The sequence below is a fragment of the Trachypithecus francoisi genome, unplaced genomic scaffold (assembly GCF_009764315.1).
Source record: "Trachypithecus francoisi isolate TF-2019V2 unplaced genomic scaffold, Tfra_2.0 Lachesis_group9, whole genome shotgun sequence".
Taxonomy (NCBI): Eukaryota; Metazoa; Chordata; class Mammalia; order Primates; family Cercopithecidae; genus Trachypithecus; species Trachypithecus francoisi.
The window spans coordinates 14,489,927-14,506,047 of NW_022681474.1; the positions used below are offsets into that span (position 1 = coordinate 14,489,927).

The 16,121-nt window shown below is 51.4% G+C and overlaps 1 protein-coding gene across 2 annotated transcripts in view; it reads right to left on the reverse strand.

Annotated features, from left to right (window-relative positions):
* The window catches only part of DIP2C (disco interacting protein 2 homolog C), a 153,322-nt gene that overhangs the window by 64,512 nt on the left and 72,689 nt on the right, over positions 1–16,121 (reverse strand). For both annotated transcript variants that reach the window (XM_033209870.1, XM_033209869.1), the window contains exons 20-25: positions 13,832–13,941; positions 12,322–12,402; positions 4,990–5,113; positions 4,304–4,425; positions 3,072–3,183; positions 2,881–2,990 (exon numbers count right to left, since the gene is read on the reverse strand). In XM_033209870.1, the coding sequence (XP_033065761.1) occupies positions 2,881–2,990; positions 3,072–3,183; positions 4,304–4,425; positions 4,990–5,113; positions 12,322–12,402; positions 13,832–13,941 (659 nt within the window). The remainder of the gene's footprint in view (positions 1–2,880; positions 2,991–3,071; positions 3,184–4,303; positions 4,426–4,989; positions 5,114–12,321; positions 12,403–13,831; positions 13,942–16,121) is intronic.

The following is a 16,121-nucleotide window of genomic DNA, read 5'->3' on the forward strand; positions in this document are numbered from 1 at the left end:
AGACGCCTGTGGGAAAACAGGGCTGCACTGAACGCAGGGGACTTCATACCCAAGGGTACCTACAAGACAATAAAACCGCATTAAATGCATGGGGCCTGATACCCAAGACATCTTTAAGACAGAAAGGCCACACGAAACGTGTGCTGGCCTGGCGCAGTGGCTCATACCTGTAATCAAAACACCTCGGGAGGCCAAGGTGGAACGGTCCCTTGAGACCAGGCATTCCGGGCTGCAGTGAGCTCGGATCACCACTGCACTCCAGCCCAGACAGCAGGGTGAGACCCTGTCTCTCCAATACATTTTAGAGAACAAAACCCAGAAAACAACAAATGACACTGGCCCCAAATGCCCAAAGCTGTTTTCAGGACCGGGGACGACTGTCGCCAAGCTGGGGCTATGTTGTGTCTGGGGAATGTGAGTGGCTGACATCTTCACTGGAGTTCTCATTTTCAATGAGTAAACCTCACTCAGAACTGCTGGTCCTCCAGGACCTGGCAACGCTAGCTATTCAAAGAGTGCATTTGAACAGCAAGTCTTGCAGGAAGTGGTTCTCGTGTGATCCACTCTCCAACACACTGTCCCACAGGTAGGGCAGGCACATGGCGGCTCCCACCTCTGCTGGTCGAGGCCCCGCCTTGTTCATGGCTATCTGCAGGGCTGGACACAGCCTCTGCTGTGCAGAACGTGGCCAGCGAGACCTGCTGGGTGGCTCACCCATCTTAATGATCAGAAAGTGAAGGCTCACAGAAGTTAAAGATTGTGCTGCCTGTGACATAAGTTAGCGCTGGGAGTTAGAGCTCAGGTCCTCCTACACTCCAACGCCCTTCACCATCTTCCACCATCCTGCAGGGAGATGGTGGCCAAAATCCAATCATCCCATCGTGACCAGACAGTGAAGAGCTTCTGCATCTTCCCCTTCCCTAATCCCTGTAATAGTCCCCGACAGTCCGTGTGTAATGTCAATTACTTTGAAATACAATAAAATACATTAACAAGATCCATTTTCTCACAGAAGCTCTCTAGCCAAACCTCAGGAAAAAGGAAGCCAAAGCAGCAAAGAAAATGGTCTGATTTTTGCAGTTTTAAAACATGTCACAGCCGGGCGCAGTGGCTCACGCCTGTAATCCCAGCACTTAGGGAGGCCAAGGCAGGCAGATCACAAGGTCAAGAGATCGAGAACATTCTGGCCAACACAGTGAAACCTCATCTCCACTAAACATACAAAAAATGAGCCGGGGGTGGTGGTGTGTGCCTGTAGTTCCAGCTACTCAGGAGGCAGAGGCAGGAGAATCACTTGAACCAGGAGGGTGGAGGTTGCAGTGAGCCAAGATCGTGCCACTGCACTCCAGCCTGGGCAACAGAGCAAGATTCCATCTCAAAAAAAAAAGTCACACGTTGATCTGAAGTAGAATGTCACCAGAGCTAAACTGTAAAGGGACCAGCACGGAGCCTTGTAATAACTGGGGAAATCCAAATGCCTGGCTCCCCATCATTCGTTCATCACTCCAGCAAGAGGTGAGAGAACTTGGGGTGGGCGTCCTCCCACTGTAAAATGTTCCACCACTATTGGAAGTTCTGCCCAGGAGGTTTCGTAACTCTCTTACTATATTCAAACTGGGGAACGTAGAATTATCATAGAATGTAAAATGTAAGTAATTCTTTTTAGCTTGCTTTTAAGGCAAATTTTTGTTTAAAGGAGAAATGAGACTGAATTTATAAAACATCCATCCAGACTCCTGCCTCCCTGGATTAGTAGTAAAATCCTGCCTCCTAAAATTACCCACTCATTCAGCTCAGCAACTAGAGCAAGCCTGCCCTGAACTGCTGCTCTGTGCAAAGCACTATTTCTAGGTGGAGAATTGAGTTCTTCAGCTCAGCAAATACTAAAGTATCGAGACCTTGTTATCAGGCACCGTGTTAAGCACTGGAGATGAACAGAAGAGTAAGAGACGGCCCTGCCCTCAGGATCCAGGGGGAATTCAGAGACGAGTGCATGGACAACCGTGTATGGAGGGTAAGAGAAAGGGTACACGGTGCTCCCATCACCCTGGCTGTGGGTCACAGAGCCAGCGGGGCCTTTGCGGGACTTCAGCAGAGAAACAGGAGTCGACACCGGCTACAGAAAAGCAGCCAAGAGAGTTCTGATGATCTACTCTACGCCAGATGCTGAGATGGTAAGTGGGCCATGAAAATGGTACGGCTGGAAGCAGGTGCTTCTCTTTTGGCTATGACAGTAGGAGGGTCACAGCTAACTTCAGACTACAGTAACTAAATCATCTTGATCTGAAAACATTTTTTCAAAAGCTTTTGAAAAATTATTTTATTTCATATTGTAGCTATTTTGGTATTCCACCTCAGTTCTACTAAGAGGTGGATGGAGAGTGAGAACTGTGCGAGGCAAAGCCAGCTCACCAGTCAGACCCACAGACGGGGGCAGAGGGCGTGCAAGGCTGCGAAGTCCCCAACGGCGGGGAGGTTTGCATGGCACCTCGACGAGGGTGGCGTCTGAGATGAGAGGATCATGATGATTTCTAATACAGCCCAGGTTAAAACGCTAGAAAGTGCAGTGTGCAGAGATTTATCACAGAGCATTCGGATTTGAGAACCAGTAAGAGAGAAAAACATTCACAGTGTTTGTCTGTCGGCTACTGAGACCATGTTCACATAAAAACATACTTGGGACATTTGGACAGAATCAGCCTGGTTAAGGATGGAAATGGTCATACGTGTCATACTGTGATGAAACACGTATGTACAGCTCTTTCCACATCTCAAAGTCTGACTACACGAGAGGCACTGAGAGTCAGCACGCAGCCTGTCACCTCCAGCATGCTCTGTGGTCGCCTCCCGTGGTCGCCTCCCGCAGCCGGCCCCACTCACCTTTACGCCAGCTAGCATCCCAGTTGTGGATACGCTGAAGTCGAGATACGCGAGGGTGTCTGGGTTGCAAGGTTTGCAGATCTGGGCAGGCCGCTTCTTTGGCAAATCATCTGGAGAGGAACACGGCTTATCAGCAGATCCAGCCTGAGCAAGGCCATGAGCAAACCACCTTCTCCAGCCAAAGCACTGACCTGTGTCCAGGATGAGGGGCCACGTCCGGACGTCTACAGCCGCCGCCGCCTCCCTGGACCGCAGCAACTTACAGATCAGCTGTGTCGTCATCAGACAGGCAGAGCGACTCACCTGGCATCAGAGAACGGAGCCATGAATGTGGACCCAGATGAAAGCGTGCTCGCTTCACACGGGTCTCCTGCTCACTATGCACGCTAAAACCATGTCGCTTTAACGGGCAGATTAGGTTACCGAGCCCACTGTTTCCTGCTGCTGGCTGAGTAAGAACAGAGCTAGGAGTCTGGTTGTGGAGGCACAGGGGCTGGGGGTGGGGCCTGCAGCTGCTGCATCTGCACTTCCTGGGCCCAGTGCACCCACAGCCTCAGCGTCATGACACGTGCAGAAAAGAGCTCACCACTCACAGCATTAGCTCTGTTCTCCTGGAAACATCACATACACCCAGACGCACCACGCATAGTTCTCCTGGAAACGTCTCACACACCCACATCGCGCATAGTTCTCCTGGAAATGCCACACACACCCACGTCGCGCATAGTTCTCCTGGAAACGTCTCACACACCCACGTCGTGCATAGTTCTCCTGGAAATGCCACACACACCCACGTCGTGCATAGTTCTCCTAGAAACGCCACACACACCCAGACACATCACGCATACTTTCTAGCAGGAGTGGCCACTGTGGGAGTCTCCAGCACCACGCTAAAAGGGACTCAGGTGTGGGCGGGACAGGTGCATTCTCTGCCCAAACTGTTTTCCCCTGTAGTTCCTCCTTCAACAGGGATAATATAGCTGAATCCTGTCAAACTCCTTCAGCTGTATACGAAGAAAAACAGATCTATACTTTCAAAAAGGAGCAGAAAACTTCTACATCTTGAGGAGAGGGCTTCTGAAAAAGCCCTGTCTCTTCCCGTGGTCGGTCTGCTAGGCTGGGTTTGTGGGGAAGCCCAAGGAATGGTGGCGATGCCCTCTTTTGGGAGCCATTTTCTCCAGGGTAGACACTGCAGAGGCTACCATCCAGCCTCTGCCTCCATGCACACCTTTAGATCCTGCTTCTAGACCTAGACTGTAGGCTCCCTACAGGTAGAGATCCTGTCCTGTCCTGACCATTTGACTCCAGACACACACCGGCTCCCACAGCCAGCAGCTGCCCTGGGAGATGTCAGAGTCTGCGCTCTGCGAGCTCCACACTAAGCTCCAGGCAGTGGAGGCCCCGACACTCCCAGGCACGTTACCTCTACAATCATCTTGACGGTAGGCAACGTCGTTGCGATGTTCTGTGGGTGCGGGGGACGGACGGTTATGGGCACACAGCCTGCGTACAGGCAACCATAAAACGCTGCTATCAGGTCTATTCCTACACAAGGAGAAAAACATCATTATTGAGGCAGACCACGCTACTGAATGCCCACTGTCCCTGTCGGCATAAATGCTAGTCTGCAACAAGTTCAACGGGTAAACAAGCAGCTGAACTTCTCGCAGCCTCTGTCCTCTCGGCAGGTTTTGTCAGCTTTGGCGGTCACTGTCATCTACCCGTCCTTTCAGATGGGAGGTGACAAGGCAGCCTGGAGGTTTCATTTTACACCGTTTTGCTAAGGAATTACCCACCTTTGTAACTGAATTTAGTCAAGATTTAGGTACTATTAAGTAAATTACCTGAGGTATCTAATAACACAAATTTGGATATAAAAGTCTTTGAAAACATCACTTTATTGAAGCCTCTAACAGCAGCACATATGGCTGGTGCCCATGAGTGGTTGTAGCCAGACACAAAGGGACCAGTTCACAAGCAGCTGGATACCGCGCAGACTCCCGGCCATCACGCTGCCCTCGGCTCAGGCACCAGCAGGTGTAAGGGACCTCCTCACACTGCGGTTGACCCGTGGCCATCTCTCAGGGGAAGCCCGCCCTGCGCCCCTACCTGGGGGGTAGACCAAGGCCACGTGGTCGCCGTCCTGAAGGTGGCCCCTCTCCATGAGCATCACGGCGATCTTCTCGGCTCTCTTGTGCAGCTGCACGCAGGTCAGCGAGTTCGCGATCGCACCCTGCGGGCCGATCACAGGGACAAGTGCGTAAGATTCCTTCAGCAGAGCAGCTTGCGGAGAGCGCGCACGCGTCCTACGACTCACTGACACAAAGCGAACGTCAGTGGTTTTTAGAACAAGCACAGACCTGTGCAACCAACATGACAGTCAAGTTTAGAATGTTTTCAGCTTCCCCCAAAACTACATACGTTAGAGGTCAACCCCATTTTCTTCCAACTAGGTGAGGAGTGCAGACCAAAGAAGCATCTAGATATATTTAGGGTAACAAGAAATATTTTGAAAAATGATTACGTCAATTAAAAAACAGAACAGGCCGGGTGCGGTGGCTCAAGCCTGTAATCCCAGCACTTTGGGAGGCCGAGACGGGCGGATCACGAGGTCAGGAGATCGAGACCATCCTGGCTAACACGGTGAAACCCCGTCTCTACTAAAAATACAAAAAACTAGCCGGGCTAGGTGGCAGGCGCCTGTAGTCCCAGCTACTTGGGAGGCTGAGGCAGGAGAATGGCGTGAACCCGGGAGGTGGAGCTTGCAGTGAGCTGAGATCCGGCCACTGCACCCCAGCCTGGGCGACAGAGCAAGACTTCGTCTCCAAAAAAAAAAAAAAAAAACAGAACAAAAAACCCTAACAATTCTGGGACTTGTGTCACTGTCATGGGCAGTGGGAATTCTTAGTACACCGGAAGGGCCTGCACACTGGAAGTTAAGACTAATTAAAAATTTTAATTTAGTAAGACCACATCAAAAATCAAGAAAGTCAGAAAGCGAAAAACAAAAGCAAATAGTGAAAAACACCCTGAAGGAATGAAAAGAACTGTGAAATGCATTTTCACATAGACTTTAATGTAGAAATAAATAGAAAACATTTGTGCTGGAAAATAGCTTACAAAAGGGTTGTGAGGGAAGGTGAATTGCAAGATATATACTAAGCAACATCGCAAGACTGTGGGAGTCACTATTTATTTATTTATTGAGACAGGGTCTCTGTCTCCCAAGCTGGGGTGCATGGCATGATCACTGCTCACTGCAGCCTGGGCCTGCTGGGCTCAAGCAATTCTGCCTCAGCTCCCTGAGTAGCTGGGACTACAGGTGCCACCAGCATGCCTGGCTAATTTCTATAAAAATTTTCCTCATAGAGATGGGGTCTCCCTATGTTGCCCAGGCTGGTCTCAAACTCGTGGCCTCAAGTGATGTTCCCATCTTGGCCTATTTAAAAGCCATAAAGAAAAATGTGAATAAATTGCAAATTATAAGCATGTAACTAACCAAAACAAGCTTCTCCTGCTGACACACTTCACAGTTCTAGCTCCTCTGCAATATTCTCAGATATGAAGACTGCTTCTACGTCATTTAAAAACCTCTTGGGATCGGATTCTGTCTCACAGCTATTAACACAGTGAGGATCTTCCCTCAAGCAGTAGCAACTGGACTGCAGTCCACGGGGCCAGGAAGACTCCAGAGCCGAAGAGTGACTGAACACCTGGGCTCAGGAATTTTTTGTTTTTTTTGGAGACGGGGTCTTGCTCTGTCACCAGGCTGGAGTGCAGTGGCATAATCTCAGCTCACTGCAACCTGCGCCTCCTGGGTTCAAGCGATTCTCCTGTTCTCCTGCCTCAGCCTCCTGAGCAGCTGGAACTACAGCCACCCACCACCGCGCCCAACTCATTTTTGTATTTTAGTAGAGACAGGGTTTCACCATGTTGGCCAGCATGGTCTTGATCTCCTGACCTCATGATCCGCCCGTCTTGGCCTCCCAGAGCGCTAGGATTACAGGCGTGAGCCACCACGCCTGGCCCAGGAATTCTTATGTGAGTTACAGCTACAAAGATGAATGCATGAGTGTGGGGACGGAGCATGGAGCGTGCAGCCAGCCCGAGAAGGCTGTCAGGGAGCCGACTTCGTGCAACAAGGAGGACGCTGCATGGACGAACAGTGTCTGGGGCTATTCAGCGGCCATGCTGGGAAAAGCACGTCAGCCTCCCAGCTCGAAGGGCCCGGGTCAGAAACGTGGTCGGGACAAGGTGGGAGTGAAGAGAATGTCTCAGGAAGCATCAAGATGTGAACGCCAGACCCTGACCTCTACCAAAACGTCCACAAGGCAGCCAATGAGCCCCGCTAGGTCTGCGGGGAAAGTGCCTTCTCCCTGAGGACCTCTGCACCAGGCCAGGGCTGTGGGGAGGCTGCCCACATGACTGCCCGGTGGTCTTCAGACCCTTCCTGCTGACTGGCTGGTGTCCTCCATGGAGAATAGAGTTAGCTTACATTTCTCTGAACTCAGCCTTCTCATCCCATACATTTTCCTCAATTATTTCCCCACTTAGAGGACACCTAAAAAGTAAGAAAACAGAAACTGATGTAAAGTGGAAGAGCCCAAGAGCAGAAGGTGGCAGAGAGGGGCAAAGACAACAAGGAAGGCAGGGCTGGAGTCCAGGCAATCCCCCTAAGAAGGTAGATCTGGGGGCCTTTGAAACTGGACTGTTTCTCTGAGCATTCACTCTGGGGGTCTCCTTGCCACCTGTTCACAGCAACCAGCCCACCGGGACAGAGACACTCCGCACGGCCAGGCTGGGCGCTGATGGGACCCATTCAGATCCACCCCGACTCCAGGGGCAGGTCTCCCAACAAGGAAAACCAGCACACCACCCATCGCCGTGAGCATGGCCGCGTCTGGGGCTGGCGGGGGCCGCAGATCTCAGAGAAGAGCCCGGGCAGAATCGGCTCAGCCCCCGCCCCGCTGAGGGAGGCCCCGCCCCGCTGAGGGAGGCCCCGCGCGCTGAGGGAGGCCCCGTCCCACCCCGCCTCGCTGAGGGAGGCCCCGCCACCGCACTGCCCATTCTCATGCCAGGCCTGCCTGCAGCAGCAGCGCCCAGTCTGGCTTGTTTGGCTTGTGGAACAGCTTCTTCCCTGTCTCTGGAGAGCTGAAGCTGATCCCCTATCAAACAGCCGCTTTGCTGTCAGATGACAAAGCCTGTGGTTTGCCCACTTTCTGGTCCTGAGATTTGAGAGGCTCAGATGAGACACAGCCAGCAGCCAAGAGTGTCTTTGAAAACGTTTTGATTCCGGTGCACAGAAATCCCCACCTATGGGTACTTGGAAAACATGAAGTGTAACGTGCACTGTCCTTTATCTTTGATGACCTTGTGAAACGCCATTTTCTCAATGCTGGTTGACCCCTTTCAGGGCTGACATAAAAACAAACAGCAAAGCTTCCAGTCACGCTCCACGAGGACAGCGTCCCTTCTCGGTGTTAGGTCCTGAAGCCAGCTCGCAGGGTGATTTAAAATAAGTTCCTCAAAAGCCCCTTGAGATGGTGCTGTGCTGGAGACAGGCACACAATTTCACAGCCGGTAGACGTGAGCAGGCACCTCTCGCTCCATGGCCAGGCGGGGCTCTGCCACGGGTGACACGGGGTGGGTGCCTTTCTTGCCCGGAAAGGACGAGGTGAGCAAACACTGGACCCTGCCATTAGCGGGGAGGGACAGTCGCTCCTGGCTCACACTGCAGGCTGGCAGCCCCAGGCATCTACAGCAGCTGAGCAGTTTCCCTGCTTCCTCGCTACCTTTCCCCACCCCATGTGGCTGAACGGGACACCGCTACACCACATGGCAACTCCACACACGTGACACCGTTCTCACCCTCACTCCCCAGGAATCCTAATGCAGCGTCTACCTCAGGAGAAATGCCGCTGGCTTTGGCTTGAACTTTCCATTTCCCACATACTCGATGTTAAGAATGTGATGCATTCTCGGCGAGTGTCCCATAAAGCAACAGCCATTCACCGCAGGTAACAGTCATCATTCTCTGGCATCCTCATCAACATTCACTGGGGTTTCCGTCCTGAAACCCACCAGCTAAGAAGAAGGTTCCAGGTAAAATCATTTCACCAGAGAAATGAGGGCTGGCTTTTCCCCCAAAGAAGTGCTGGGAGGCAGCGTGACGGAAGGGGCACACAGGGAAACCAAGAGCCTGCCCATGTCTAAGCAGACACAGTCAGTGTCAGTTACTGTAAACTTGGGACCATTTTAACGTTTCACATTAAATCAAATAACTGAAAAACAAACAAAAACTGAGAAATAAAAAGCCAAACTAAATTTGCATTTTAAAATTCTAAAGAAGGTACAAGTTACAAAAGGTCAAAAGAGTTGGCTACAAACCCATTGATTCAACCATTTTATTTTTTTTTTGAGAGTCTTGCTCTGTCGCCCAGGCTGGAGTGCAGGGACGCGATCTTGGCTCACTGCAACGTCCACCTCCCGGGTTCAAATAATTCTCGTGCTTCAGCCTCCCAAGTAGCTGGGACTAGAGGTATGTGCCAAGACACCCAGCGTTTTTTTTTTTTTTTTTGTATTTTAGTAGAGACGGGGTTTCACCATGTTGGCCAGGCTGGTCTCAAACTCCTGACCTCAAGTGATCCACCCGCCTCCGCCTCCCAGTGTTGGGATTGCAGGCATGAGCCTCCACCATTTTAAATGAGCTGGTGACTACACGGCCAGCAAGATGGGGCCAAATTCATCATCAGCAGAAACATGTGTCCTGGATGGAAACAGCGGCTGGCGTACACACTGAACGGACTGGGCGGCTGGTGTACATGCTGAACAGACACTTAGGGAGTGTGGACTGATCCACCACTGGAATGAATTTCATTTGTTTCTTCTTTTTAAAATCTTGCTTTTAGAAAATGTGTGATTCTGTAAGTGGTGTGCAATGTGTTTCTGTTGGGTGGTGCTGAACAGGGAAGCTAGTTAGGTGAGGATGACACTATGAACACTGTGAAGATGATGCTGCCGCCTCGGTCCAGGCCAAGCATCTCTGAACGTACATACGAGGCAGCAGAGGGGAGATGGACACAGGCCTGATCTGATGCCTGTCGGAAAATAACACAAGCGATAGGCTCAAGCGTGCCTGCCTCTATGTCCAGCAAGCCTTGGAAACAGGCCACACCTCCAGGGAAAAGACATCCTCAGGCCATGCCTTCCACACAGTCCTAAGGTAAACCACTCATGGCTCTGATCCCTATATCTCGCCCCCATTGGATTTGCAGTTGATCCTGATAAAGCCCTTTTTAGAGAACCTGAATCATTTCCAGGAAACACATTTTCCCAGAAGATCCAGCATCCAGCTACGCAGGTGACCACAGGGGTTCAGGAGCACAGGGCTGTCCACAAGGCCAGACAGACCAGATGCCGAGCCCAGGACTGTGGTGCCACCCAGCAAACAATCCGAGGGATCGTCCCCAAATCAGGCACAGCTGGAACAACTCTATTTTCCTCCTCCTGATGGCACATGTTGCCCACGAACGTACCCAGATCATTTCTGAATCTTTGCGTATATGGAGGTTTCTGCTACTTCTTGAGCCGCCCGTCAATACCTCTAGATTACTGGACACAGACACGCGTGCAACCCACACACATGGGAGCAATGTGTCAGGCAACATCGGGGCAGGGATTCAGGGAGACTCAGAGCTGACTCCGCTTGCAGCTTGCAGAGGGGTAGCCGCCTCTGTGAGGAAATCAGGGGAGGGAAGGAGGACTTGCAGCAGAAGGGATCTGAGGTGCCGAACGAGGCTGGAGTTAGTGCTGCAGATTTAGGTCACCACGTTGGAGGTGACACTGGAAGTCTCTAGAGAACCGCGAAGACCACAGGGAACGAGGAACGAGAAGCCACCGCAGTTTACAGGAGAAACACTACTTGGAGAGGACAAAGAATCAGACAAGCGGAGATGGGCAGGAAATCAAGACAGCACCCAAGGCCGGCGAACCTGACGATCGGGTTAGCAAAGGGGTATCATCCATATTCACAGGCTGAGGAAGGGTGCAGTGGAGAAAGATGAAAAGCGGAAGGCGGCATTTCAGATACAGGGACCCACAGCAACTCTGGTCCTCGAGGTCTCCGGCCCCCACGCCTGCGCTGTCGACGCGGGGCAGGGGCTCCATCACGGTGCCAGTGAACGAGGGCCTGAAGGAGGTGGCAGAAACGGGCCTTCCTGGTTTTAAAGGCTCTTCCTGGGAAACGGTCTTGAGCAGATATGGTGAGCGACCGACTGCTGGGATCAACTCAGCAGCCATGACAATGTCAAGATGACGAGTACTTCTCTGGCAGAGGAGGAGGAGAGGGTGTTCCTATGAACTAAAGCACGTGCAGAGAATGGTCTGATAACTGAAACTCAAACCAGAGAGTCGGGGAATAATTTCGTGATGCTGCTGGCATTTCCTTTTGTCTTCAATCCGCAGCTTCGCACGCTAAGATTTTGAATTGAGCAATTCTAAGCAGCCATGACTTTTTGAAGAGTTGCAAAAGTGCCTATACTTGTCAAGAAGACTTACATTTTTCATCTGTTTTCAAGTTTTATGTCCATGGCAAAAAGAAGTTACAAACATATTAAGATTTCTGCATTTAATTTTTACTGTTAATAGTATTAGCTTAATGCCTTACTCTTAAGTACTACTGTGGAACAGTATTTGATGAGTGTGGTTTTCTTATGTCAAGTGTCAACGGGAACTTAAATTACAAAGTGGAAATGATTTTCATTCCTGAGTCTGCAATAAACATAACTTCTGATGTATAAAAAAGTGGTTTAGGGCTGGGTGTGGTGACTCATGTCTGTAATCTCAGCACTTTGGGAGGCCAAGGCAGGTGGATCACTCAAGGCCAGGAGTTCTAGACCAGCCTGGCCAACATGGCAAAACCCCATCTCTCCTAAAAATACAAAAATTAGCCAGATGTGGTGGTGCGCGCCTGTAGTCCCAGCTACTCGGAGGCTGAGGCATGAGAATCACTTAAACCAGGGAGGTGGAGCTTGCAGTGAGTGGAGATCGTGACACTCAACTCCAGCCTGGGCAACAGAGCAGGACTGTCTCAAAAAACAAAACAAAAACTGGTTTAGTAATCAAAATAAAAACGCAAATATCTCATAGACTTGCGATTTCTCTCTGGTAGATACCATTAATTACTCATTTTGTGGGAGAAATATTGTAAACAGGGTGCTAAAATATCTGATACACAAGTAGGTGTGAGTAACTGCACAAATGGTTACGCTTAAAAGCAATCCCTAGGTACAAAAGTCTCATTAGTCAGAAGAGCAAAACATAAAAAGGATTCGCATAAGACTGAAGTGAAAGGACTTAGTCAGAAAGAAAGCGGGAGCGCTCCCACGAGCCAGGCTGGGCCCCTTGAGGCCAGCAGCCAGGGAAGCCAGCCCCGCGCCTCACCCGACAGTTGAGTAGCGTGTAGAGGACGTGGTCCGGGGTGGTCTGTGCTCTCCACTGCAGGACCTCCGAGAGGAACAGGAACTGGAACAGAGTTCGGGGGTGAGGGTCAGGCTGTGTGGTCAGATCAGGCTGTGCAGTCTGAGGTGGGGCAGCCTGGATACTCAAACCCATAGAGGCCGAGTGCTTTGGGTCTTAAAACCGCGTGCTTCTCCGCGGAGTCGAAGACATGCATGCTGGGAAAATCCCCATCACACACGACCACAGGACGAGCAAGTGCCCACAGCTTTGTTCCTGCAGGGCTTAGCTTCACAGTGCCCGAGTCAGGCACAAGCAAAGGGCTGGTGCTGTACCCTGGTGTGAAGTTGTCTGAAAGTCTGCCCAAGGATGGGAACCATTTCCCTCACAGGCAGGAGCAGCCTGCACAGAAACCCCTTCTCCTGGGGCTTCCAGAAGATGCAACGTGGATTTTGGTGGCTACAACGAGAGAATCAGATCTATCTGGTTTGAAAAAGCAGGCTCTAAAAAATTTAGGTTTCTAGAATGGCAATACCCTGATGGCATGAAGCCGCAAATTACACAAACCACACGTGTGCCACTGACCTGCTCCACAGTACAAGGGGCAGCCTTATTTCACGTCAGGGACAGAAACCACAGATACGGCTTCACCCCTTTCATCAACATTTCACGGGGCTGATTTTGTCCCATTTCCTAATGGGTCACACAGAAGGGGACACCTGTTGGCTGCGGGAAACAGGACCTCTGGGTGAGCCCTGAGCATTCTCAAGGCCGAACAGTTCTAATGGGGACCGTGGACATATATGGTGCACGGTCAAGGCCAAACGGTTCTAACGGGGATGGTGGATACACATGGTGCACTGTCAAGGCCGAATGGTTCTAACGGGGACCGTGGATGCACATGGTGCACGGTCAAGGCCGAATGGTTCTAGCGGGGACCGTGGACGCACATGGTGCACTGTGCGAAGTCTGGGCCTCGGGAGCTTCTCCTACGGCTTTTAGCGCCATTGTCAGGAGGCCTGGCCCCCAAACCTGGGTTTCGAACTGCTTCTTAGAGTCCAGAGAGCACAGGACAGAAGCTTTGGCTGCAAGCTGCTGTGGGCAGGGCGGGCTTTGAATCTGGGCTGGTGGGGAAGCTGGAAAGGAAGGAGTTCGGGGAACCGTGGGCCGGACAAGGACTGCCAGACATTTGCCTCGGTCCTGCCAGTCGTGGGATCGGACACCCCTCACCCACTTCTGCGTCGCTGTGACATTTTTTGAAACTTTGTATCTCCTATAAACACATAGTTTCTTATGAAATTATATGGTCTCTTGCAGGAGAAGACAGATGGAATAAAGGAAGATTGGCAGTGGTGGACCACCACCAGCGCGGGAAGTCGGGGAAAGTCGGGGACGGCCGGGGAAGGTTGGGGACTGTGGGGGAAAGTCGGGGAAGGCTGGGGAAGGTCGGGGAAAGTCGGGGAAGGCTGGGGAAGGTCGGGGACCCAGTTCCTACCTTCCGGGCCTGGTCGTTATCTTCGATCTGACCCAGGTCTCTGCCGCTGGCCTGCGCGATTCTCTTCCCAGAGACCAGGTTCCCCACCATCACAGAGGCGGGGCCGATTTCTGGAAAGAAACAGAGACACGGCCATGAGGAAACAAAAGAGAAATTCCTTAAGACTTGACCTCCCACCTTGGTAAAGACCTTACTCTCGGAAAACTTCTGGAAAGAACTAGCTTTGAATAAGCCTTCTAAGAACAGGGATTCAACGAAATCAAAGGATTGTGAAGGGGAGTGTGACAGGCCTTGGTCGGGTTCTTCAGAAACGATGTTTTTATCATCCCTCAAGCTCCCTGGAGGCCCTCCAAGCCCACGCCTGACTTTCCAGTTAGTGTGAGAGCCCCGGGTACCAGCACTCACAGCCTTGATTGTAAAAAATAAGACGGAAGACAAACACAGAATTAAAAGCCAGGATTTGTTTCACTGCAGAGACCTGTGGCTCCCATCTGTTCGAGTTCTCTGGGGTCCACACACCTGAGATCTGATTGTGGACAAACAGACAGTGGACATTTCACATACGGATGTCGCGGCGTGGAGTTGAGGGTGACACTGTGGACAGGACAGGATACAGAGTCACTTCTCAGTATGTTTTATACACTGAAAAGGTCTTAGGTTCTGTCAGGCCCACAGTGAGGTGTGGAAGAATAAACCAAGGGCTGTCATAAAGTCAAGTTCCTTTTTAGTTCACCATGAGTGATGAGGTGACTATCATCTGGGCAAAGGGGGGAGGAAGGAGGAGGAAAAGGGAAGGGGTGAGGAGGAAAAGGGAAGGGGTGAGAAGAGGGGAAGGGGTGGGATGGGTGAGAAGGGGGGAAGGGCTGGGAGGGGTGAGAAGGGGTGAGAAGGGATGGGAGTAGGGGGAGGGAAGAGGGGAGCAACAGGGAGGGGTGAGGAGAGGGGGCAGGGGAGGGGCGAGGGGAGGGGGGATGGGAGAAGAGGCAGAGGAAGCAGGGAGAGAAAAAGAATGTTTACCAAAAGAATTGCATGTAAAATGATGATGACATTATCAATTTGTGCCTAATCCTTGGCTTGCAGGCTACTATTAAGTCCAAGTCTTAAATTCCCAATAAAGGTCAAGTGACAGGTTTATAAACCAGGCCACACGGGCATTCGTTACCACACAAGCAGAGCTGTAGCTAAGAAGATTGTTCATTGCCCTGTCAAAAACACACACGTGCCCAGATGCAGTTGACTGGGCGGTGGCACCGAACAAGGCTTAGGATGAGCCCGTCATCGTGACAACCACCACCAGAGTCCCTCGGCTTCCCGAAAAGCTCACGGAAATGCTGGCACCAGAACAAGGCGGTCAGGGCCTGACATCCTCTGGCCGGCTCCCAGGGAGAGGAGAGCCACCGGGGTCTCCACAGATGCGCAGCCATCCTTTTCAATTGTGGGCTGCCAGAAACGCTTCCACTTATCACAGCTACGCAGGAGAAGGTAGGGCACTTCAGCCAGGACTGAAATCTGGAGAACAGCAGACGTCTGGGCTTCCGCCTGCTGGTGCCTCGGGTTCTAGGTGACGTGTAGGAGCCTCGAGTCTGGACTCCGTGTAACAGTAAAATGCCTTCTACACTCAGCAAATCATTTCTGAATTTTCACATCGCAGTTGTGAACAGACTGAATTTCTTTTCTTAGTTCTGAATGAAATATGGAAGAGGAATAGCCTTTTCACATGTAGCTAAAGAATTTGGTCAGGCGCCGGAAGGAAGGGAGCTGCCCCCGTGGTGGGAACAGTTGCTCGTGTGTGATCTCCGAACACCTGGGAGCCCTTCACTCACCCGCCGCGCATCCTCTCTATCAGATAGAAGCATCTTCTGAATGAAGCATCTTTAACATTTTTTTTTTTTTGAGACAGAGTTTCACTATGTTTTCCAGGCTGGTCTCGAAGTCCTGGGCTCCAGCGATCCTCCCACCCCGGCCTCCCGCATCGCTGGGACCACAGGCGTGAGCCACCGCGCCTGGCTGAAGTTCTTAGCCTTCTCCTTGGTGACCGATGCTGGGCAAGATGACATGGCTCTTCTAAGAAGCCAACTTGGAAACTGGCCTAAATGGGTTCCAAGGTTTCCCATAATGTTTTGAAGAATTCATACTAGGGTAGGGAAAGCGAGCTTTTGAGGAGAGATCAGGCTTTTGTGGAGCCTTATTTTGTGCCCCTCTGCTATGTCTTCCCTCATCTCCACGTGCATCCTCTGAACGGAATTCTGGGGCCTTGATGCCTCCCCACGCAGCCTCAGGGACGCAGTTT